A 22,920-nucleotide genomic window follows, 5' to 3' on the forward strand; every position below is an offset into this window, starting at 1 on the left:
GAGGCAGAAATTCACTAGGGAAAGCTTTCTCCTGCCAGTAGTGTAATGGGAAATTCAAAAGTTGCAGGGTCCCTTCATGAGTCATGCCATACCGCCTCACTTGCTTGCTTGCTCTCCATCATCATCTCCACACTCCTCACCTTCTCCCACAACAGACATCCCTTGAGGTCACTCAGCATGGGAGTGTGTTAGCTACTGAGAAGAGTCTTCTCAGTAGCTGACTCACCTCCTTTCGCTCTGATGGGCTCCAATCAACAGGAAATGACAAGGAAGTACATAAGAAGACTCTTGTCAGTGGCAAACACACTCCCCTTTCATGCTGATTAGCTCACAGGATGCTGGAGATATAGGGACCCTGCTGGGACCCTGCTCCCCCCAAAAATAAAGGGTCTAAGCCCCCCCAAGACCCTGGATGACTACACCCCTGCCCCCTGCATGGGGGAACAGTTAAAACTATGGACTTCGCTGCCACGAGATGTGACCAACTTAGATGGATTTTAACGGAGGATGAGACAAATTCACAGAGGACAAGGCTCTCTGCAGCATACCGTATGCTCCACCCCCAGGATCAGAGGCAGCACTAGTTTCTGGGGAACCACAGTTGGAGAGGGTTATTGCACTCGTGTCCTGCTGTTGAGCTTCCCCACAGGCATCTGGTTGACAGGGGATGCTGAACTAGATCAGCCTTTCATCTGATCTATAGGAAGACGGGAAGCTGCCTTATACTGAGTCAGACCATCTAGTTCCATACTGTTGACACTGACTGGCAGCGACTCTCCAGGGTTTCAGACAGGGAGTCTCTCTCAGCCCTATTTAGAGGTGCCCAGGGACTTAACTTGAGAACTTCTGCATGCAAAGCAGAGGCTCTACCCAAAGGCAGTTCTTATCTTCTAAAGCAGGGGGTGGGGAACCTCAGGCCAGGGAGCCAAATCTGCCCCCCAGGCACCTCTATCTAGCCCCCAGGACTCTCTCCAGGCCACACACCCTTACCAGACCCAACTTTGCACCCTCCTGGCATGTTCTTGCCTGGCTGGAATGCGTCCTTAAACTCTCATAAAGACTCTTGCTTGCCTGGGTGGAGGACAGAGAGGGGTGTGCAAGTGCGTAGCAGAAATGTGAAGTTTAGCAACAACTGACGGGCAGGTTTAATCCAGGGTCTGCCAGTTGGTGATCTCTACCACCCAGATTTGAATTTGTCTGTAAAGGGCAGAGGAGATCCTCACAAGACATTGGGCAGGGGAGGGAATTAAGGTGATTCATCTTCTTTGTCCTTGCCCTGATGCATGAACGTGAATTAGGATTTTAAAAAATGAGCCATACTTTTGCAAATAATGGCTGGCAGCCAGGAAAGGAGCAAAACCAACACCGGTTGCCATCTCATGTTGGCTTTTAACATGTGTGGTCATAGCGTAGTGGTTAGAGCATTGGACTAGGACCTGGGAAACCAAGGTTCAAATCCTCACTCAGCCATGAAGCTTACTTGATGACCTTGGGCGAGTCACTGACTCTCAGCCTAGCCTACCTCACAGGGTTGTTGTGAGAATAAAATTAGGGAGAGGGTGAACCACGTACACCATCTTGAGCTCCTTAGAGGTAAGGTGGGATAGAAATGTAATAATTTTCTATGTCGGCATATGGTGATTATGAGAACTACTATTTCAGAATTTGCACCTGAGTTTGTTTCCCCCCCTCTTCCCTCCCTGTTCCTTTTCCCTTGTGTGTTGTGTTTTTTTAGATTGTAACCTGGCAGGTAGGGACTGCCTTGTTTTAATTGATTGTATGGAAGCCCCTCTGGGAGCCTTTTTGGCTGAGGAATGGGATACAAATATTCTATATAAAATTATTAACAACAACAATCCAGCTCAACGGTGGGTGGGCACTCCGGAAAAACGCAATGGTATAACTACACGACCCAGAACCAGTTTCCACCCATCTTTCTGGAGGAGCTGAAGTCTGACACCGAGAGCTCGCTGGAGGATCATTCCTTATTGCGAAGGCAGCAGCAGCAACAATCAGAGAACAGGCACAGTTTAGGGGAGCAGCAGCAGAACTGTCAACAGGAAACGCCCTTTTCAGGGGCACGAGATTCCCCACTGGAGGTACACACGGAGTCAGAAGTGTGGAGTTCAGACAGCCTATTTTGGGGGCAAAGCACCTCAACAGTCTGAAACCATAACCACCACACTACATACAGCCACAAAGGGAGAATGAAGGACAGGGGAAAACCCTAAAAGTCAACAAACCCAACTACCAAACTGTCCATGTCTTGGTTTCCTGACAGTTCTTATTGTATTCTTCTTGTTCACCGCCCAGAGAGCTAATGCTAGTGGGGCGGTATAAAAATTTAACAAAATAAATAATAATAAATAAATAAATCTGGCATGTTGTCTTCAGCTACACACATTTTGCTTCTTGGTATAAAACCCTTGTCGCGGCATCTTTGTCGGAAGCACATGGCCAGCCCCCCCCCCGTGGCTTGTGAGCACTGGTGCCTGAGTGTGCAGTAATTGGCACTGATCGCTCCAGTTAATGCCCCTTGTGATGTCACTTGGTGAAACCATCCTCAGAGCCGTTGCCATGGGGACGCTGGCAATGCTCATGTGCTTGCTGGCATCTGTCGCATGCGCCTCTCTCAGTCTTTGTGTGATTCTGGGAATATGTGCTGCTGGACGGGCACCCCCCCCTTCTCTCGCCCCACAGCACACATTGCGCTGTGGCGATTCAGAAGGTCACTTGGCTCGTGTGATTCCAAAGGTTGCATACGAGAGACACCAGGACAAGAATATAATACAGTTGGGAGAATGCAATGGAATTGAGGGGTGGAGGCTGAGGACAAAAAAAAGGAGAGCCTGGCTGCTGGATCAGGCCAAAGTCCATTCTAGTCCAGCATCCTGTTCTCCCAGGGCAGGCCCTCAGGAAGCCTGAACCAAACCACAACAGCACCCTCTCCGCTTGCACTTCTCAGCACCTGGTATTGAGAGGCAGACTGCTGCATTTGGGGCCCTCAGGCTTCTAGTAAGCTACGACTGGGGTGTTATTATGCAATAGGTGTAACACAGAGCTTGGAAAAATTACTTTTTTAAAACTACAACTCCCATCAGCCCCAGCCAGCAAGGCCACTGGATTGGGCTGATGGGAGTTGTAGTTCAAAAAAATAACTTTGCCAAGCTCTGGTATAACAGCACAAAACAGGAAATGCAAAGTTCACACCTCTGTAGGCCCCTCCAGACTGTGTGTGTGTGTTCTGCAACATGTCAGTGACACAATAGTAGTGGATCAGTGGTGGATTTATTTCATTTCGTCCACACATCGTTCTGCTTTATTAGTTCCCAGGCTATGGGTTCTGGTATATAACCCTGTACAGCTTGGGACCAGGATACCTGAAAGATTGTCTCTCACCCCTTATAAACGCAATTAATCACTCATTCCACAAGTGAGGGCCTCCTGGAGACACGATCTTAACAGGGGGCCCGTTCTGCACAATACAGTAATATCTCAGTTAACAAAGTAGATGTGTTCCCGGACATTACTTATTTTAACAGAATCTTTGATACCAGAGGTAGGAATAACATGGAAAGAATAGGGATAGGTTTCTACACCTTCTTATAGATGGTGGGGGCAGCTTCAGCAGGGGCATTAAAGGGTGCCTACCCAGCTCTCACCCATTTCCCCTCCTTCTCCCTCCCCTCCCTGTTTCCCTCTGAATCTTATTGGATCCTTCCCTCCCCAGACCCAGGAGAAAGCAAGAGATATCTCTAATGCACTGCTTTTCAACCTTGGGTCCCCAGATGTTGTTGGAGTACAACTCCCACCATCGCCGGGCAGCATGGTCAATGGTCAGGAATGATGGGAATTGTAGTCCATCAACATCTGGGGACCCAAGGTTGAAGACCAGTGCATCTAATGCAAAGCAAACACCCAGGCTTCTCAGTTTCACCCTAGCAAAGCAAAGGCACAGGCATACCAGTGTATTGATAGCAGAGCAAAGACACAGGTTAGTCAGTTTCACCTTCAAGCAAAGGAACAGGCTTGAAAATTTATCCAATAGCAAAGCCAAGCCAGTCAGTTCCACCTTTAAAAACGCCTTCATAGTTCCTGGGGGATTCCTTAACAGAGATATTACTGTTTAGAAATTGGTCTTTCAATGTTGTGGCACCTACCCTTTGGAATTCCCTCCCCCAAATATTAGACAGGCACCATCTCTGTTGTCTTTTTGGCCCCTCTTGAAAACCTTCCTCTTCCAACAAGTCTTTTAAGTAGAGATCTTTATCTCAGTCTGCATCTCTATTGGAATTGTTTTAAAGAGGTTTTTTTAATTGTCTGCTGCCCTAGTCTCCTTTTTGAAGGAAGAGTGGGATATTTTGACTTTCAGGCATTTCTTGAACACTTTTTTTTGTGCTAACAGGCCTATGTAGCTGTTTCAAATGTTGGTTTTTTTTTTTAGTAGCCATAGTTAGTCATTTTAAGGATTGTTTTGTATTGTTTTTAAATGTTTTATGTCGCTGTATGCCAACCTGATGTTTTGCGAGAGGGCAGTATAAAAATACTTTTATAAATAAAATAAGTATCTCTAAAACAAAACTAAAAACCAGTGGTTATTTTCATAAAAACAAACATGAAATATACAATTACAACAATTAGTTTTACCAGAAGAGGGGTTGCAGTTTAAAGACTGTGCAATCCTACACGTCTACTCCGAAGTCCTACTAAATTCAAAGGGATCTACTCCTGTCCCAGGTAAAGGTACATAGGCTTGCAGCCTGAATGCTATTTAGCATTTCCTTACATATTCCTTTGTATTGTTATTGGTTTGGGGGTGATATTTCTATGTGTCCCCTTTCAGCCTCTGATTTGGAACCCTGCAGCTGGAGGTGGGCTCTGCAGCTGAGAAACCGGCTCTGCTGGTCAGATGAGTCTCCTTTGTTAATCTAATAGAGTGGCCGGGTGGGCTAATGGATGTCAAGTGCCCATTAATTGAAAATGCCTCAGGAGAGATACCTGATGACCTATAATCCCAAACTGAGTGAGCAATCCCTAGACAAGGCCTTGGTGATCCTATTACATCCTAATTAATCGGAAAGACTATGCATAGGTGCACTTCTTGTTCAGGGCATTTTCAACACTCCCTGGGAGAGGTAAACCACATTCCCGTGAGATGCATCCTTGAGATAGCAGAGGTGCAGCTCAGCCTCACCTTTCTCCAAGACAACATTTCTCATTCCCACACTCTGAGAAATCTTCATGTGTCAGGGAAGGAACACCCACATTATTTTAAGCAGCGAATAAAAAACACCCCACCCTGAATCCATTTCAACTTGCAGAAATAAATGTGGTGCATTCTCAGTTTCTGAGGAGGCCTAGACAGTCCTGTTATCCTGCATGTACGTAAATGTGTGTTTTGAACGTTTGTTGCAGCACATGCAGTTCTGGGTATTACAGAGGAAGGCTGGCCATTACTTGATCTTGCTTTAAGAAGATCCATACGCTATCCTCCATTTTTTTCATCTTGTAGCACTCCCAAACCCTAGATTGCTCCTAAACCAGTTTGCCATTAAATTGCACACAAGGGTACAATTCTAACAAAGACGTGTGGGTTGTGTGTGGTGGGTCTTCTGATCCTGGCAGTTGGGGATGATCTTCACAGCAAGGGGTCCCTGATAAGCTTCGGGCCTTCAAGATGCCCCAGACTGCACAAGAGTCAAACTGCTGGTTCAGGCCAAAGGTCCATCTACTCCAGCTTCCTGTTCTCACAGCAGCCAACCAGATACCCATGGGAAGCCTGCCAGCAGAACACAAGTGCAACAGCACTCTCCCCACTTGTGATTCCCAGTAACACGTATTCCCAGGCATCCTGCCTCCAACAATGGAAGCAGAATGCAGCCATCATGACTAGTAGCCGATGATTGCCTTATCCTCTATGAATCTGTCTAAGGCTCTTTTGAAGTCATCCAAGTTGGTAGCCATCACTCCCTCTTGTAGGTTTGAAAACCACTGTCAATCTTTATTTTCAGTCAACCGACCACAAATGCAAACATAGTATTAAGTGATAAAAATAAGACTACTTGGTAACAGAAGCTATGGCAGACAGCAAAGCAGTTCAGTGGAATTAATTGCCATTCACAATCTTACAGGATCTGGTCAAAATGGCCAAGTTCAAAAATTTGGCCGCTTGCACAGTGGTTGCCTTATCAGAACCCTTAAGCAGAACAGTCAGAAGAAACTCAGAAAGGCGGCCTGGGAAAGACAGCATAATAGGGAATATTAGATCTTTTCTGGCCCCTTCAGAATACCTACAATTGAACAAAACATGTAAAATAGACTCCACTTCAGCGCTATCACAAGGACAGCATCTATGCTGGACTAGATGGGCCACTGGCCTGATCCAGCAGGCTCTTCTTATGTTCTTATTGTTAACTTGGAGTTTTATCATATCTACCCTCCAGAAGTTTCGAAGGTAAGACATTAAATCGAGCCAGAGAGAATGCCTTCCTATACTTTGGGACGGATAACCAGCTTAGATAGGGCATTCCATCAGAAAACCACTGTGGTACGACGTAAAACTCTTCAGTGTACTAGGGTTGTCAGGCGAAATCCATTTGTTGGGGCATCTCCTTACATTTTGTACTTGGGAAGTCTTTCGGGTCCATAAAATGCAGGCGTATGCAGGGGGCCCACATGCCCAAAATATATATATCACTTTGTGGGCATACATTTCAAGTGCATTTCCCCTTCCCTCCAAAAGAATCCTGAGAACTGAAGTTTACCTCTCACAAAGCTACAATTATGAGAACCCTTAACAAACTACAATTCTCAGTGTAGTGTAGTGGTTTGAGCGTCAGACACTCTAGGAGACTGGGCTTCAAACCCCTGCTCAGCCATGAAGCTCACTGGGTGACCTTGGGCCAGTCACTGTCTCTCGGCCTAACCTACCTCACAGGGTTGTTGTGGGGATGAAATTGGGAGGGGGAGAATCATGTTTTGCACCACCTTGCACTCCTTGGAGGAAAGGTGAGATAGAAATGGAATCATAGGTAATAAAATAATTTGGGAGGGGAAATGCGCTTTCAATGGTGCGTGTGCACTCTGTATCTGGGAAGATGCTTGCAGCGGAGTGGGACGCACAACACACACACATAGGGTTGCCAGGTTCCTGGCCTGAGACTGACCCTGTATCTTTAGGAGAAGAGAAAGTCAGCCAAGTGCAGGTGTTCTTGCAATACTATAATGAGAAAAACCACAAGATAGAATTCTCCCTTCCCCATGCACAATGTTCATAGATACAGAAGACCTCTTGGAGGCTGGGCCTGGCAACCAAGAGGTCTTCTGTATCTTTAAAAGTTGTGCAGGGGGAAGGGAGAATTCTACCTTGTGGTTTTTCTCTTATAGTGTTGCAAGAACACCTGCACTTGGTTGACTTTCTCTTCTCCTAAAGATACAGGATCAGTCTCAGGCCAGGAACCTGGCAACCCTACACACACACACACTCTCAGTTGTTTTTGTTTCAATGAAACAGCACAAAGCAGAAACCTTGATTCATGCTGTAACCAACCAGCCAATCCCGCCCCCTGCAAGTGATTCAGGCCCCACTGTAAAGCCTAACTAGGAACATCAACAACAGCAAGCTTGAAGCTTGCAATATGGTCATTTCTCAAGCCTTGCCAAAGGTCTTGTCAGTATCCTACCAGTTAATCAGTTCAGGCCACTTGTCTTGAAGAGGGGCCAGCAGTAAACAGGGACAGAATTAAGGTGGCCTGATGAAGGAAGGAAGCCAGTGAATGGAGTTGTTTGCTAATAAAGACCTTTATTTACTTACTTGCTATATTTATATCCCACCCAGTAGCGTAGTGGTAACTTTAGAAGTGCAGGGTCCCTTCGTGATAGTCACAGCCACGCCCCCTCCCATCCTTTCTTTTCTTTTTGCTGCTAGCTTGAGAATGAGATCCTTGTTCATGCCTTCTCCTGCAACAGCAGATTTCTCTAGGGACCAATAAGCATGAAAGGGTCTTCTCAGCGGCTGACTCACATCCTTTCGCTCTGATTGGCTCCCATCAACAGGAAAGGACAAGGAAGCATGTGAGAAGTCTCTTCTCAGTGGCTGACACACTCCCCTTTCGTGCTGATTGGCTCATAGGATGCAGGAGACATAGAGACCCTGTTCCCAAAAAAGTAAGGAGTCTAAGACCCCTTGAGACCCTGGACAACTTCACCCCAATCCCGCCTTCCCTCCAAGAAGCTCAAGGTGGCGTACATGGTTCTGCCCCTCTCCATTTTATCCTCACAACAACCCTGTGAGGTAGGCTAGGCTGAGGGGCAGCAACGGACCCAAGGTCACCCAGTGGGATTCATTGCTGAGTGGGAACTTGATCCCTTGTCTTCTAGGTCCTAGTCCAACAATGTAGCCCATACACCAGGAAACAAAGATACAAAAGACATGTCATAAATCCGTGACAAGCGTTGGCCCAGGATGTAACAGATCCTGTGTAAACAATAACTGTGTGTGTTACTAGCAAGGATGCAGCGTTAATCTGATTAAACTATTAAAGATGTTTTAATGTATTCTAAAAGGTTGCCTCTAACGCAGGGTGGGGAACTTCAGGGCTGGGGGCCGAAAGTGGCTCTCCAGGTCTATCTGGCCCTTGGGATTTTTCCCGGGCCACGCCCCCTCCTAAGCCACACCCCTCTCCCCAGGCCACACCCTCACTGGTCCTGCTTTGTACTCTTCTTGAGTGTTTTTGCCTAACTGCAATATGTTCTTGAACTCTGATCATGCCTCTTGCTTGCCTGTGTGGAGGATAGAGAGGGGGATGCGAGTTTGCTTATAAAGTGTACTACACCAAGGTAAAATTTACATTCATTACTCTGCCCATCACTGGCATGTGGTCCACGGAAGATTCCTCAGAAGGGAATGCTGCCCTTGGCTGGGAAAAAAACAACCCACATTCTCCATCCCTGCTGTAGTTAATCCGTTAGCAGACCTGAGTGCAACTGTGCTGTCCCCACTTGCAATTCCAGGTAACTGGCATAGCCATTGGAGCTCTAGCAGCCACTGATAGCTTTATCCATCGTAGATCGTTTCTCATTCTTATCTTGTCTTTTACGGCTTGACAGCATTTGTACATCAGCGTTCCGAAACAAAAGCCCTATACCTACTACAATTATTATGATCATGCCCATTTCACAGATGGCGATCCATCAATAGCAGAGCACGATCCATGTTGTTCAGGCCCTCTGTGTGCAACGGGACTTACCCTTTCTAGTAAGTGTATTTAGGAGTGACACCTCATGGTCTCCAAGGAAAGCCTGGTTGAAACCCTTGGCTGCCCCATCACAAACTAACAGTAGGCAGCCTACAGGCAAGACCCTACCTCAGGGAGGGGCAGACTTCAAAGCTGAAAGCGGGGAGTGTCATTCAGACACCGCTGCGCAGCCTCATTCGCTGGGCAGGAACTGAGCCCCGCCTCTTTCCTCCCTCCACCCTCCAAGCTTTCCCAGTGTCATCTCATTCCCTAGGAGACAGTTGCTAAGGCAGGGCGCGGAGGAGGAGATGGCGGCGGCGCAAGGCAATGACACCCTCCTTTTATCCCCCCCCCCGACGCATGCGTTGTTGATGGCAGAGAACCGGCGCGAGACGCCTTGACAGAGAAGCGCTGGCGGTGGCCAACGAAGCGACCCTTAACTGTAGAACGCGCGCATGCGCGATCTCTCTCTCTCTCTCTCTCTCTCTCTCTCTCTCTCTGTGCCCCCACCCCTCAGTTTGGCGCGCGCGCATGAGAGACTGCGAGAGGCGCGAAGTGACTCGCTGATAGAACGCAGAGGAAAAGTCTCCTCCCCGCTTTCCCAGGCCCGCGGGCGCGCGCTCGGCAAAGCGCGAGACGGAGAGACTGCGCGTGCGTGCTCTCGATTTTTCCCCTCCCTCTCTCCCTTTTCTCCTCCTCTCGTTCTGTTTGCGAAGCGCTCGAGCCTTACAGGCTCTGAGGGCGCGCGCGCTTCTCTTTCTGTCCTCCCCCCCCCCGCCCCCTCAGCTAGCTAAGCTAAGCCCGATTCCCTGCGAGGCCGCCAGCCCTGCCTAGCCCGCCGGGGGACCCTCGCCTATCTCGCCCCACCTCCTCTTCCCCATCCCTGCCACCAATCAGCCTCCGGCCTGGGTGCGGCCGACTGGCGGGGGGCTCCGACGACGACGCGGGAGGAGGAGGAGGAGGAGGAAAAAGCGGCGGGGGGGAGGTTGCGATGAGGTAGCTGCGGCTTTGGGGAGGAAAAGGTGAGGGGGGGAGAAGTGCGGCAGTTGGTTGGGGGGCGGCAGTTGGTTGGGGGGAGATTTGGAAGGGTTGGGTCTGTCAGAGCCTAGGATGGGGTGGGGGACAGTGACGTGACGGTTTGTGTGAGGGACATGAAGGGGGGGCGGAAGTCTGACATCTTGGGCTGAAGGACCCTGGGGGGAGGGGCGCGTGTGTGCGTGCGAGGGGGGGTCTGTGTTATTGTGTGTGAGCGATTGTCAGGCGTTATGGGGTAGGGATTGGGGCGTGCAAGTGAGTGGTGGGCCAGGATTAGGGGAGGGGAGGAGGGGGGTTCTGGATATATTGTGCATGTGTGTGATGAATAAGAGTTATGGGGTGTCTGGGACTGGGGAGGGGAGGGGAGGTGGGTGGGGAATGCCTGGACTAGGGTTTGGCTGATGGTTTTGTGTGTGTGGTGGGGGAGAGTAACAGGATTTTATTGTCGTTGTGACTGATGGGAGTTTGGGGGATAGGAACTGGGGCAGCAGCAGGATGTTGGCTGGGGATGAGTGGCCAGAGTTGGGAGGAAGGGATCTGGTTTTCTGTGTATGTCTATGTAGCTAATAGATCAAGGGAACATAGTAAAGGAGTTTAGGGGAGAGATCTGGATTAGGATCGCGTGTGTGCTATGATTACTGATGATCATTAAATGGCAAGGATAAAGGGAGTTGAGGGTGAGTGATTGGGGCAAGAGGAGGGTGTATGGGGGGAATGGGTGGGCCTGTGGGGTGTCTGCTTATTGTGCGTGTTAGGAAATTATAGGAAAACTGGAGGAAGGACTGTAGATGGGTGTGTAGGTGGGGGAGGTTTTGGCAACGATTGGGCATGTATGAGGTTTTAAGGGGCAGGAATTTGGAGAATCGGGAGAGGGGAAAGATTGGGACCAAGACTGCACTATGTGGAGAGTGGGAATCTCCTTAATCTAGGAGAGGGTGGGGGATTTAATGGTAACGTCATTATCTTGGTCGTCATTCATGTCATATTGTGTTGTGTTTATAGCCCTGTTTTGTTTTGTTATAGAAATGAATTGTTTGAATGGTGTTGAGGGGCAGGGATTTGGGGTGTGTGTGAGGGTCCAGGGTTTGGGTCAGGAAGTGTCTAGTGTGAGAGGGGGCTCACAGTAGGCAAGGATCGGAGGAGTTAGTTTGTTTGCTTGTTTTAGAGGGGAACAGTTGAAAAGGAGAGTATGGAATAAGAATTGGAGAAGCATGGGGCCCACTGAGGGAGGTGCAGAAATGTATTGGGGAGAGGCTAAGGCAGTTGGAAGATGTGTAGGTCAGGACTGGGTTTTAACACAGCTAGTACAGATATGTAAAATTATTGGGCAGGGTGGGGGAGGACCAGAAAGCAACTGAGGGAAGCTAGGAGGATATTTGGAAAAGAGAGAGCGTAGTGAGACAGCAAAAAGGAAGATGTAATGGATGAGGAAGAAGGTGCTGAAGGGATGTCCTTTGTTGTCTTTGTTGGAGAGCAGCTCTCTGGTGGGAAAAGGTAGGTTGAGACACCTTTCTTTTGCCACCATGATCCTGGCATGTGCCAGAGTGTGCCAGTGAAAAGTGGTAATGCAATTGTTGGGGAAAGGATTTGGGCGTTCAGCTCTCTCCAGGGTGTTTGGGGCCTCTGTTCATTTTAGCCAGCCGCTGATCCCTCTTAGGGGTAGGATGAAAGGAAGAGATGAGGACATTATAAAAATGGGAAACCCCAGGCCTACTGCCTTCTGCTGCCTTCTTTTCCTGCTGTGCCACCTTTACCCCCACCCCCTTTCCATTGTTAGGGAAATCAAATGATAGTAGGTTTCCGCCTCCAGCAAACTACTGCTCATAACCTGCCTGTATTGTTAGGCTCTTAACACACAAGAGAGAAGTGTCTGGAGCAAGTGTACAATGATGAGTATGAATTATATGTGCCCTTTCCCCTTGAGTGGCTGAGATTGCTTTATCTTGTTTCTTGTAAGTCTGTCTTATTCTGGATCTACATCTATATAACCTGAATGTTAGAAGAGGCAAAGAATTCAAGCTGAGATTTAATATAATCACAGACCAAACCCTAGCAATTAAACAACAACAATCTAGTGCTTCTGAGACTGCAGAATTTGTGCTTGGTGTTATTACATGTGAACCAATTCTAAATTGTGTATGAGTGCTAGACTCAGTTTCTTTTATTTTTATTTCAGATGGTGGATGCTGATGTTTGTGCTGGTGGGGATAGCACCAGAAGAAAAATGGATGCTTTAACAGATAGTGCAGCTGAGATTGTTCCTTTGGAACTCTATGATTCAGCTCGAGCAAAAATCGCTGCTAACCTACAGTGGATCTGTGCTAAAGCCTATGGAAGAGGTAAAAATCCCCATTGAGTGATTATTCTTTTCTCTCTCTTCCCCTTTGCTTCCCCCCACCCTGTCTTGCCCTCTCAACTGCTAAATGGATTTGAAATGATCTGTCTTTCACATATCAATCGTGTGTCAAACCGATTTGCCGGCTTGCCTATTCCCATGTTTTCAGATACCAGGATATTAATAAGCGCTTGCTAGGCGCCTTGTTAGTATACATCCCCTTTCCTCATTGTGAATGGTTTGCAGTTGCAACTGCATGTAATCCTGCTGCGTGCTTGTTTTTGTTTCACCAAATAGTGCTCTGTCACACAGAACATTCACCTACAAAGGCTAAGGTCTTAAAGGCCCCCAAGTCCTTATTGTGTGATGCATTTTGGCAAATACATAAATCCTTGCTGCTATGTTTTGATGGAGCATGATTGATTGGAGGTAAAATAAGAATCTTGGGGCTTCTGTATAGTAGACTGCAGATATTTCGCTCATCTATTTTTTAATGGAGGTGCCTGTATTCAAGTAGTGAGGTGGCATCCACTTCTTTGTATACCGTGTGTTCTGTATATTATGAATAGAATGAATAGAAAATACTTTGTTTTAAATGCCAGTTTTATATGAAAGTGCTAGAGTGGAACCTTTCTAGGGTCTTCTGAAGCACCATTGCCAGTCTGTGTGTGCATTACAGGAGATCTGCTGAGCAGATTCTGCTTGTCTATTTTGAGTTCTTGGTTTTGTCATTCAAGCCAGAATCTTGGCTGCTGATCAGTATTATGCTTTTAACTGAAACAAAATGTAACATGTAGAAAGTTAGACAGCCCTCTTAATCGGACTCTAATTTGTCAAACTCATATGTCAAACATATGCTTAATGGATTAACATTAGGTTGTTCTGTGGTAGTGCTAAATAATACAGCGTGTTCCTGTGATCACATGGCTTTGGTTTTTCAGCTGAAGTATTACCTTTTTGCTTTTACTATTTATTTATTATTTGATTTATAGCCCACCTTCCTCCCGGCAGGAGCCCAGGGCTGCAATTGTGAATATTGTGCATGCAGTACAGTGAAATTAGGAGCTATGACCAAGCTTTTTGATCACTTTTTCTGTTCATGAAAGTATACAGCAATTTCAATAAGCAGTAGAAATAAATGATAGTTTACCATAGTACATTATTGTTGTTTGACTCTTGGAATAGTTTGTGCTGGATCAAAAATTACCATATAAAATATTGTAATGGCTTAATAATTGGTCTGCCTTGTGAAGAGCAAAATAGTTGTATGGCCTGTGTTTACGTTTATAACCTCCATAGGAACTGGGCTTGGGCAGTAGCATGTGATGGCAAGTTCTAGATGTATGTCTATACTTGGTTTCAAGCTCAATGTTAGAATCACTTGTTTGATTTTATGGCTGTTCTTTCCTCCATTCAGAACATGTCTACTGATTCTGTAAATATGTATAGAGGTTAGGTTAACATTCTTGAATTTCATATTCTTCCCACTGCTATGAAATCTGCCACAAGCAGGCTAATAACTTTAAGTTTTAGTCTTATCTTTGAATACAAATGAGTAGCCTTCCAGTATTTGGGCAGGAGGGAGGGGGGAGGGAGGGAAGCCATCACTGTAGAAATAAACTACATGTTGCTGTCCTTAAATTACTTGAATTGCTTCTCAAAATACTCAGTGGTAACAAGGCAGTACTCTCATAACAAACTTGCCAAACATGTCAATTGTATGGAAGGCATATTCATCGGAATTCGTATATGCTTCGTCTCATCTGCTCTATTTTGCAAGGCAGGGTTTCTGCTTATCCTAGAGAGCACAGTTGTTCAATGTTGCAAGAGGCAGCAGCCCTTGATGAGGGGTATGAAAGGGAGGAGGTGGAAATCTGTAACCCTTGTTCGGTGCTAAAGGTCTTGGCAAATGCCTCATCCTTTAGGAACATCCCTCGTACGTAGTACTATGATCTTCGAAAGAGGCCTGACTTCCAATTCCTTGAGTATCTGAAGCCAGATTTGCTTTTTTCCCTTGAAGCTGGGCCTTCTCTTTGGTGGTGCCTTCCCTGTGGAACACCTTAAGAGGGGTCTGTTCTGCTGAAGCTTTCAGTTAAACTGTAAAAAAAATAAAAATTAAAAACATTCTGCAGGCCATGGAAGATAAAATTGAGCTGTATCTTGATAATGCTGCTGCTTGAGTTTTATAGAGTAAAATTGCTTTAATTGGTTTTCTTCTATTATAGCTTATACTGCTTTGCATGATAGATATATAACTTTGTAAGGCACCTTAGAGGGCTCTTTTCACTGCAGTAGGTGGTATATAACAGGCTCCCCCCCCCTGAGTGGGGCTTCCCACTCTCAGAGCTGTGCTGTACTCCTTGAAAGCACCTGAAATGCATTGTTGTAAACTACAACTAGAGCTAACCTGTTTTATTGAAAATATGGGACTTCTGTCATTTTTTTAAAAAAAAAGACTTGCTAGAGCTTGTACTATATGAATGTAGAACTAAGAGCGCGTGTGATGTGGAACAGGAATGATGCTTAGTCTGTGCTTCTTTCATGAGGAATACTTAATTAGTCTAAATGATGTCATGCTGGCCAACATTATTCCTGTTTTAAATATCGATGCTTTTGCGTGCTTAGGAATGTCATCCTTGTGGTGCTTTCTAGTGCAGGAAATGTAGACCTGCTTAGGGAAAGTGATTGCAGAGGAGGAAGGAGAAAGTTGGACAAGTGAAACGGATGACTGCTGACAATCCCTTGAGGGTTTTCCAAGTCTGTGCTTCTTTCTAATGTCTCGTACAAAGAACATCCCAATGCACCATTTCAACTTTTGTTTTAAAATGGGGCTTTGGTTTGGTACACATGTAGTGTAGCTGGCCAGCTCTGTGTTCAGGATAGAGTGGAACGAAGACAGTTGCCTACCTATGTCTTTCATGTTTCTCTGTAGTGGTGATTATTGGGCCAAAGCTGCGTGTCTTTAAGATCCCCATATGTTCAGTGGAGCATGTTAATGCCTGTCTGTCAGATAACATACATTTGATGGACTGTCATTTGGATCCAAAATAGTAGTATGCTGAATTAGCTAAATTTAGAGCAACTGCCAGAGAGGAAAAGGTGTTCCAGGCCTCTGCATTGGGAAGAGGAATGTGAGTCTAGTGATGGGGAGCTAAGAGATGCTATTTTGGGGATATAGATTTTGGAACTGGTGCAGTACAACTTTTTCCATCCATACTCTGGATGGTAGCGTAAATGGGAATAATTGCATGAGAAAATACTTAAAAGGGCTGCTGGAGCCATGTTTGGTAGGTTACAAATTTTAAAAGAAATAATAAAATAAGCAGAGGCCCACCACAGAATGGTGTGGTGTATTACTGGTGTGGACCTATTTCTATTTCCTGCAAAAAACCAATAATAAATACAACATCCATGTTTATCTAGCTATGACAAAATGATTAAACATTTACTTGATCGCTCTTAACTGTTATGTTGCATATTTTTTCATCTTAATGACATTTTGGCTTCATTTTTTTTTTAAACCTGCTGGAAGATTTCTGATCACTGTTACAATGTAAGCATCTGTTAGCGCATGAGTAGCCAACCTGGTACCTTCAAGTCATTGATAGACTCCAGTTCCCATCAGCCCCAGCCTGTGGTCAGGGATGATGTGATTTTTGAGTTAAACAATTTATTGAGAGCCCACATTGGCTGCCTCTGTCTCAGCTGGTGATGTTTCTTATACAATATTTATTACAAGTATAACTTAAGGATAAATTATTTTAAAACAGAATTACAGCACAATTGTATGCATGTTTGCTCAGAAGTCCCATAGAGATTATAAAATTACTCACACTAAGCATATAGACTTGCAGTATTTGTCTGAGTTGTCCTAGCTGGTTACTTAGAAAAATGAGAGTAGAAGCGTCTGGAGATTGGAGTTGGGGTATGAATCGCTTTAGATTGGAACTTCATAATTGAACCAGATCTTTTGGGCCTTAGCTTGCAGGTTGACATGTGGTCTGTTGTTATTTATTAGACTTGTTGTTTGTTACCTGAAAGTCTCCAGGCGACTTACAATACATTTAAATCATAAATATAAATACACTATATACTATAAAAACATAACAAAACAACCCCTTTAGCAGCCACAGGAAGCTTTGGCAGCACCCTAGCAACAAAATAACATTATCTTAATCTGTGAAAAGCCAGGGAAAAAAGAGAAAGCTTTTCCTGGCTCCAAAAAGATGTCAAGGAAGGGTCCAGGCAGATCTCCCTGGGCAGAGTATTCCACAGACAGGAAGCCACAACTGAAAAGGCCCCCTCTCCATTGTTGCCACCCTCTGACCCTCAGAGCAGGGACCTGGAAAAGGGCTTCAGAAGAGGATCCCAGGGTCCGGGTATATTCACACTGGAAGAGGCATTCAAGAAGATATTGGGGTCCTGAGCTGTCAAGAGCTACATAGGTCTTTGAATTGGCCTTGGAGGCATACAGCCAGCCAGTATAATTGGAACAGAATAGGTGTTACATGATTTGTTTGTCTTGAACCTGTCAATAGCCAGGCAGCTGCGTTCTGCACTAATTAAAGCTTCTGAACAGTTCTCAAGGGCAGCCCCATATGAAGTGCACTGAAACAGTCCAGTTTTTTTGTTACCAGAGCATAGATTACTATAACTAAGTTATCTCTGTCCAAATAGAGTCGCAGTTGGGCCACCAGCCTAAGCTGCTGGAAGGTATTCTGCACCATTGATGCCACCCATGCCTCAAGTGACAGCAGTGGGTGCAGGAGAACCCACAAACTATGAATCTGCTCCTGAGTGGCCAACATGCAGTCCCATCTAGAGCAGGTCACACATCAGTCAGCTGGTCAGAGAACTTACCCACCAACAATCTTGTCTGGATTAAGCTTCCGTTTATTGGCCAATTTAAAAAAGTTAAAAGTATATACAACGCTAGAAAAGAAGGGGGGTTTGCAGTATTGGTGAATGCCGGCATACAAACAAGGATACAATAAACATATGTTGGGATAGCACAAGAGGATAGTTTGGTTTTCTAGAAATTGTGATGTGTAGGTTATTTTGATCTTTATTTTGTACAAATTGGATTATTCTACTTATATTAAAAATGAAAGGTGAGTTAATCTGGGATACAAATTAACTTACTTTGCTGTCTTTCTAAGGGGAGAGGGGACTCGGAATGGTTTTCTGGGATCTGCTCAAACATACAGTTGGATCTAATAACACTTCACTTTAAATGTTTATCAAGTTTTAAATGTTGATAGTAGCAATAAAGAATTAGAATGAAGATAAAATGTGCTCTGTTGAGGCCTGAAAACTGCAGAATAGACTCTTCCAGGCTGAAAATTAATTGAATTTAAATGGTGATCTTGTGGTATTCATCTACTGTCTTTCAATAGATATGATTAAGAGCCCTGTTTTGTGACTTAGCCAGCATGCTCATCCTATTGTTCTGCATTTTACACGCATTTGATATGCCTTGAGCTTTGAGATGTCAGGGCGTATTGTCAAGACATTTCTCCTTTGTGGTCAGAGTGCTTTATGTACACAACTCTGTAATTTTACAATGATTCTTTGAGGTTGGCCGGTATTGTTCTCAATATAAAAGGTGATAGCCAAGGTTTGCCTAAGGCCAACCCATATCCTCATAACCATTATATCACATTATCTCCAATGAGCATGAGATGAGGACCAACTAAGGAGCAACCCTAAATGTCTGTACTGACCTTGAACAGTGTAGTAACTTTTCATATAATTGTGCAATGAGAAAAAGATGTCTGTATTTGGAAGCAACCTGTTTGCACTTGCTGTTGGACTTGTTCCTGTGTGAAACACTTCCGTGCTGTTTGTTTGTAATTCAAGGGAAGATAGCGACCAATGCTTGGTAGTTCAGTTAGATTCTAGAGATGTGAAGACTTCCCGATTATATATTTATTTTATTTATTTAACAAAATTTATATACTGCTTGATTGTAAACAACCTCTTAAGTGGTTTACAAAAGACATTAAATAAAACATCAATAAAACAGTTTAAACACAAATAATTAAAATAAATTTTAAAATAAAACAACAAACTAAAAAGTTTAAAATGCGCCAACATCTCACAGTTTCAGAAGTAAAGTTGTAAAAATGGAAGCTACCTTCAAGTTTATTGGAAGAAAATCAAGTGACTTCCTGAGGCTCATTTCCTTTACTAATGTGGTAAAATGAGGTGGTAGCTTCACCATGTAAATAATGTATAATGTGGACTAGATAGGTTAATCTCTTAGACCAGGGCTTTATAAAGCTCAAGTGACTTTTCATTCCACTGCTAAAGCTTTATGCTAGCTCCTAGTAGTTCTGTTTCTTGCCCCACCCCCTCGGCTCTGTGTAGTACTGTGTTTGGTTTTTTACAAAAAGGCTGCTCTTGAATTCTGTGTAAGTCTTAAAATAATCTGTTAGCACAGATTTTCTCAACCTGTGGGTTTGACCAGCAAGTGGGTTGTAGGCTTTATAAGTAAACCCCAAATAATCATGGCTTGTAATCGTTAACTGGTATGATGAATACCTCTTAACAACTTTTTGCTTTATTGCCCTGTTATAGTGCTGTGTTGATACTTGTGACTGGATGTGTCTGCTGGTGTCAGAAGGCCTAAGGTCCAAAACTCATGCAACAATAAATTGATGGATCATCATATCAATAAATTTGGTCTTGTGGGTCGCCATACCAAAAAAGTTGGGAACCACTGTGTTAGTACATTTATATTGTTTCTGTTGCATGGAAAACTGTGTTGGGCTGCAATCCTAACTCCAGTGGGACTTACCCCCGGGTAATTGAAGTCAGTAGGACTTACTTCTCAATAGAAATGGTCAGGATTGCATTGTTAGTGTTTAAATATTTGTGTGCCTTCTTGCTGCCTGATGTCAGGTTTTGTAGGAAGCTAAAATGTAATCAAACATTACACTGTATCACAATTTAAAACATTGTGCAATTGTGCATAAAGCCAATTACAATCAGTCTGACAATAAAACACAATAAAAATACAGTAATAGTAAACAGTCAGCTATTGAGCTAAGCAGCCAGGTATTATGGTCTCTTTTGCAATCCTTGTACCTGGTGTTGTGGCTTAATCTGGACAAACTAAGTGTCACCACACAGAAAAACTTCTAGTGATACTACTTATATGCTTCCCATCTCTTTCAGACTACGCTATAGGTTTATTTTAATTGTTTATCAAACAACTAGATAGTTTTGAAAATGTTACAGATCTTTGTTGACATTGAAAATACTTCTGAAATCTGTTGATAGGATTGAGTAAAAGACAATTGAAAATACATATTTAGGTATCATATCATGACTAGAATTTGTAAAAACTAAAATTGCAACTTCTTTTAGGAATAGTATGGATATTTTACTGCTTAATTGGTATAGTGCAGTTTGCTTAATAAACTGTCAAGGGAATCTGATAAAACTAAGACGTATTGGTGCGGCTTAGCTATAATTAATAGCTTTAGCAGTTGCCAGTTATGTAACTCATTGGTGCTTTTACATTATACTTATTCTTGGGAAGCTCATAACCAAAATAATATGATTGAGAGGGAGGAGAAAATGTATAAAGAGTTTCTGGCTGCGGCTTTCCCTATTCTTGATTGAGCCTCATATTGCTAGACTGGAAGGAGTGATGCCTTCAGAAACAGGTATGTGGTAGCTCAGAAATTTTCTACATTATAAGTTGTGGATTATGCCAGCCCCATAGATCCTGCTAGGCCCCACTCTGACATCTCAGTCAGCAGCGCTCAATCTCTCTGATTTGCCGAGATACCTTACCTCCATCCAGAAGCACACTTGCTTAGTCTGGGTGCTCCAGAAGATGATGGGAGCATATAGTAATTCTTTCCTATTTCATTGTGACTCTCTAGGGCCCTGGTGTCCAACATAGTAGCCCCTCACCACATGTGGCAAATGGCTATTGACCTGTGGTGAATTGGTGCCTTACTTCTACCACCTATTTTTTAAAAAATAATTTTTAAAATAAAATTCTTTTATTTTATACATGTACCAGTTTGAAAAAGTGTCCATCCTCCACCCTTAACAATCACAGATTTGTCCTTAGGTCTTATACAATGAAAAATGCAGTTTGACATCTACAGTCCTCAGCTATCTCAAGAGCTTGTGAGACTTCTTTCTTTGGAGAGACTCCTTTTCGAGACAGATGTAATTCTACTTCAAAGCACTAAACATTTGAAAGATGATTCAGTTGTTACAAAGTGCACTCATATTTCAAATTGAAATGAGTTCGCAGTTCTAAACTGTTTTCAATGTTTGGTTCAACGTGGCTATGCGAATCAACTTTCTGCTGTAAAAATTGTGAAATCAAAATATTGATCACAGATATTGAATGAACATTTGAAGGCAGAGTTGAGATGAAGTCTAACTGATTTTATGTCTGATTTTATGCACTACTTAATGAAAAGATATTTCAGATTTCTTACTAATTCTATCAGTAAATAATTCAAAACATTATTGTGTTTTCCACTCTCAAAAAAAGGAGTTTTTTTTTGTCATGTGGTGAAATGTTAATGACAGGTATGAAAAAAGTGTTGGACACCGCTGCTCTAGGCCATAATCCATCTGGTTGGTGATGCTATTTCATTCCCCTGATGGGGAATGATAATGTATATGAAGTATGTATACTTAGAATTTGGTATTCTGGGAAAAGTCCAGGATTTTACACTTGGGCTGTGACCCTCAAGGGATGGTTGGGATGCACATGCATGCATCTTCAGAAGGTCATGCATGAGTGCTAGCATTCTCAAAGTAACCTATGGCTGTTGGAAGACAAGCAGTACATTTTGGAATGTGTGCTCTGAAATGACAAGCAGAGACCCTTAGCAGTAGTGCTAGGGGGAAAAAAGCTGCTGAATTCATACCAAAGCCCAGGTCAGCCAGATCGGTCCCAGCATTTCCAGAATCAGTGGAATGCTGAACTACTTTATGTAATTGAGTGCGGAGCTGAATGGGTGAGAGGAAGTTTGGAGCAGGGGCTTTGTAGTGAGATGAAGTTGAGCACTTCTGCCGAAATCTCTGCCCTGTTGTGTAGATTGAGTTTTTGCAGCCTGATGATGTGGCCTGGAAAGTTGAACGGCTGACCACATATCCTCTGGATCTTTGTTCATCATGGTTTATAAAAGCTAAACAAGAGGGATTGGCTGGATGCTCATTGTGGGAGGAAGTAACGCCTGCAGCTTTGAAAGAGGCAGTGGTGCAGTCCTCCCTTAAGAGGCCTTCCCAGAACCAGGAAGTGTTTGACAGCTACCGCTCAGTTGTGAATATCTTGTTTTTGGGCAAGGTGGCGGATGTGCCTAAATGAAGTAGATTATCTGAACCCAGTTCAGTCTGGTTTTGGGCCTGGTTGTGGCACTGAAACAGCCTTGGTCACTCAGATTGATGACCTTTATCAGAACAGAGACAGGGAAGTTTTACTGATTCTTCTAGACCTCTTGGCGGCTTTCAATACCGTTGACAATTGTGTGCTTTTAGAGTGGCTCTGTAGGTTGGGGGTTGGGGACACCATTTTACAGTAGTTCCTTCTTTCTCTGGGACTATTGCCGGAAAGTAGCATTGGAATATTTCTGCTCAGCCCCATGGCACATGTTGTGGGGTCCTACAGGGTTTCTTACTATCTCCCATGATTTCTATGAAACTGCTGGGAGGAATCATCTGGGGATTTGGAGCAAAGTGTCATCAGTATGCTGATGTCACTCGGCTCTGTCTCTCCATTCCATCTGAATCTGGAGGAAAGTACAGGTGCTGGCCGGTATCTGGGGGCAATGATGGGTAGATGAGGGCCAACAAGCAAACACTGAGTCCCAACAAGGTGGTGATATTGCTGTTAGGTGGTTCTCATGTCTGGGCATTAGGGAGTTGGCCGGTCTTTGATGGGGTTGCTTTCCCCTTAAGGAGCAAGTATGTAGTCTGGGGGTATGTCTGTATCAATGTTGTCACCAGGGAATACTGGCTTCCATGTTAGTGCCTGTCTCCAATTCTAGCCAGTTTGCCAGCTGTAGCCATTCCTGGAGAGAGAGCTTGGTTTCAGTAATCCACACCAAGGTAATTTCATGATTAGATTGCTGCAGTGTGCTCTGCATGGGGCTGCCCTTGAAAACTGCAGTTAGTACAGAAAATGGCTGTGTGGCTGTTGAGCGGTACAGCTATGTGGGATGCCATAGCACATATTAAAGCACTGCACTGACTGCTCAGAGCTACTGGACCCATTCTGTTGTAATCATCTTGATGCTTAAAGCCCTAAACCAAGAGTGAACCTTGGGCCAGGGGGCC

At 44.4% G+C, this 22,920-nt stretch overlaps 1 protein-coding gene across 5 annotated transcripts in view; it reads left to right on the forward strand.

The window, feature by feature from the left end:
* The first annotated feature begins 9,626 nt into the window (after positions 1 to 9,626).
* CAMSAP1 (calmodulin regulated spectrin associated protein 1) overlaps positions 9,627 to 22,920 on the forward strand; it is a 41,980-nt gene continuing 28,686 nt past the window's right edge. For 2 of the 5 annotated variants that reach the window (XM_061603752.1, XM_061603755.1), the window contains exons 1-2: positions 9,628 to 10,258; positions 12,448 to 12,610. In XM_061603752.1, the coding sequence (XP_061459736.1) occupies positions 12,448 to 12,610 (163 nt within the window). In that variant the 5' untranslated portion in view covers positions 9,628 to 10,258. Of the gene's footprint in view, positions 10,259 to 12,447; positions 12,611 to 22,920 lie in introns of all 5 variants that reach the window. The other 3 variants (XM_061603756.1, XM_061603754.1, XM_061603753.1) reach the window with 3 other exon arrangements.

The sequence above is a fragment of the Rhineura floridana genome, chromosome 20, assembly GCF_030035675.1.
Source record: "Rhineura floridana isolate rRhiFlo1 chromosome 20, rRhiFlo1.hap2, whole genome shotgun sequence".
NCBI lineage: Eukaryota > Metazoa > Chordata > Lepidosauria > Squamata > Rhineuridae > Rhineura > Rhineura floridana.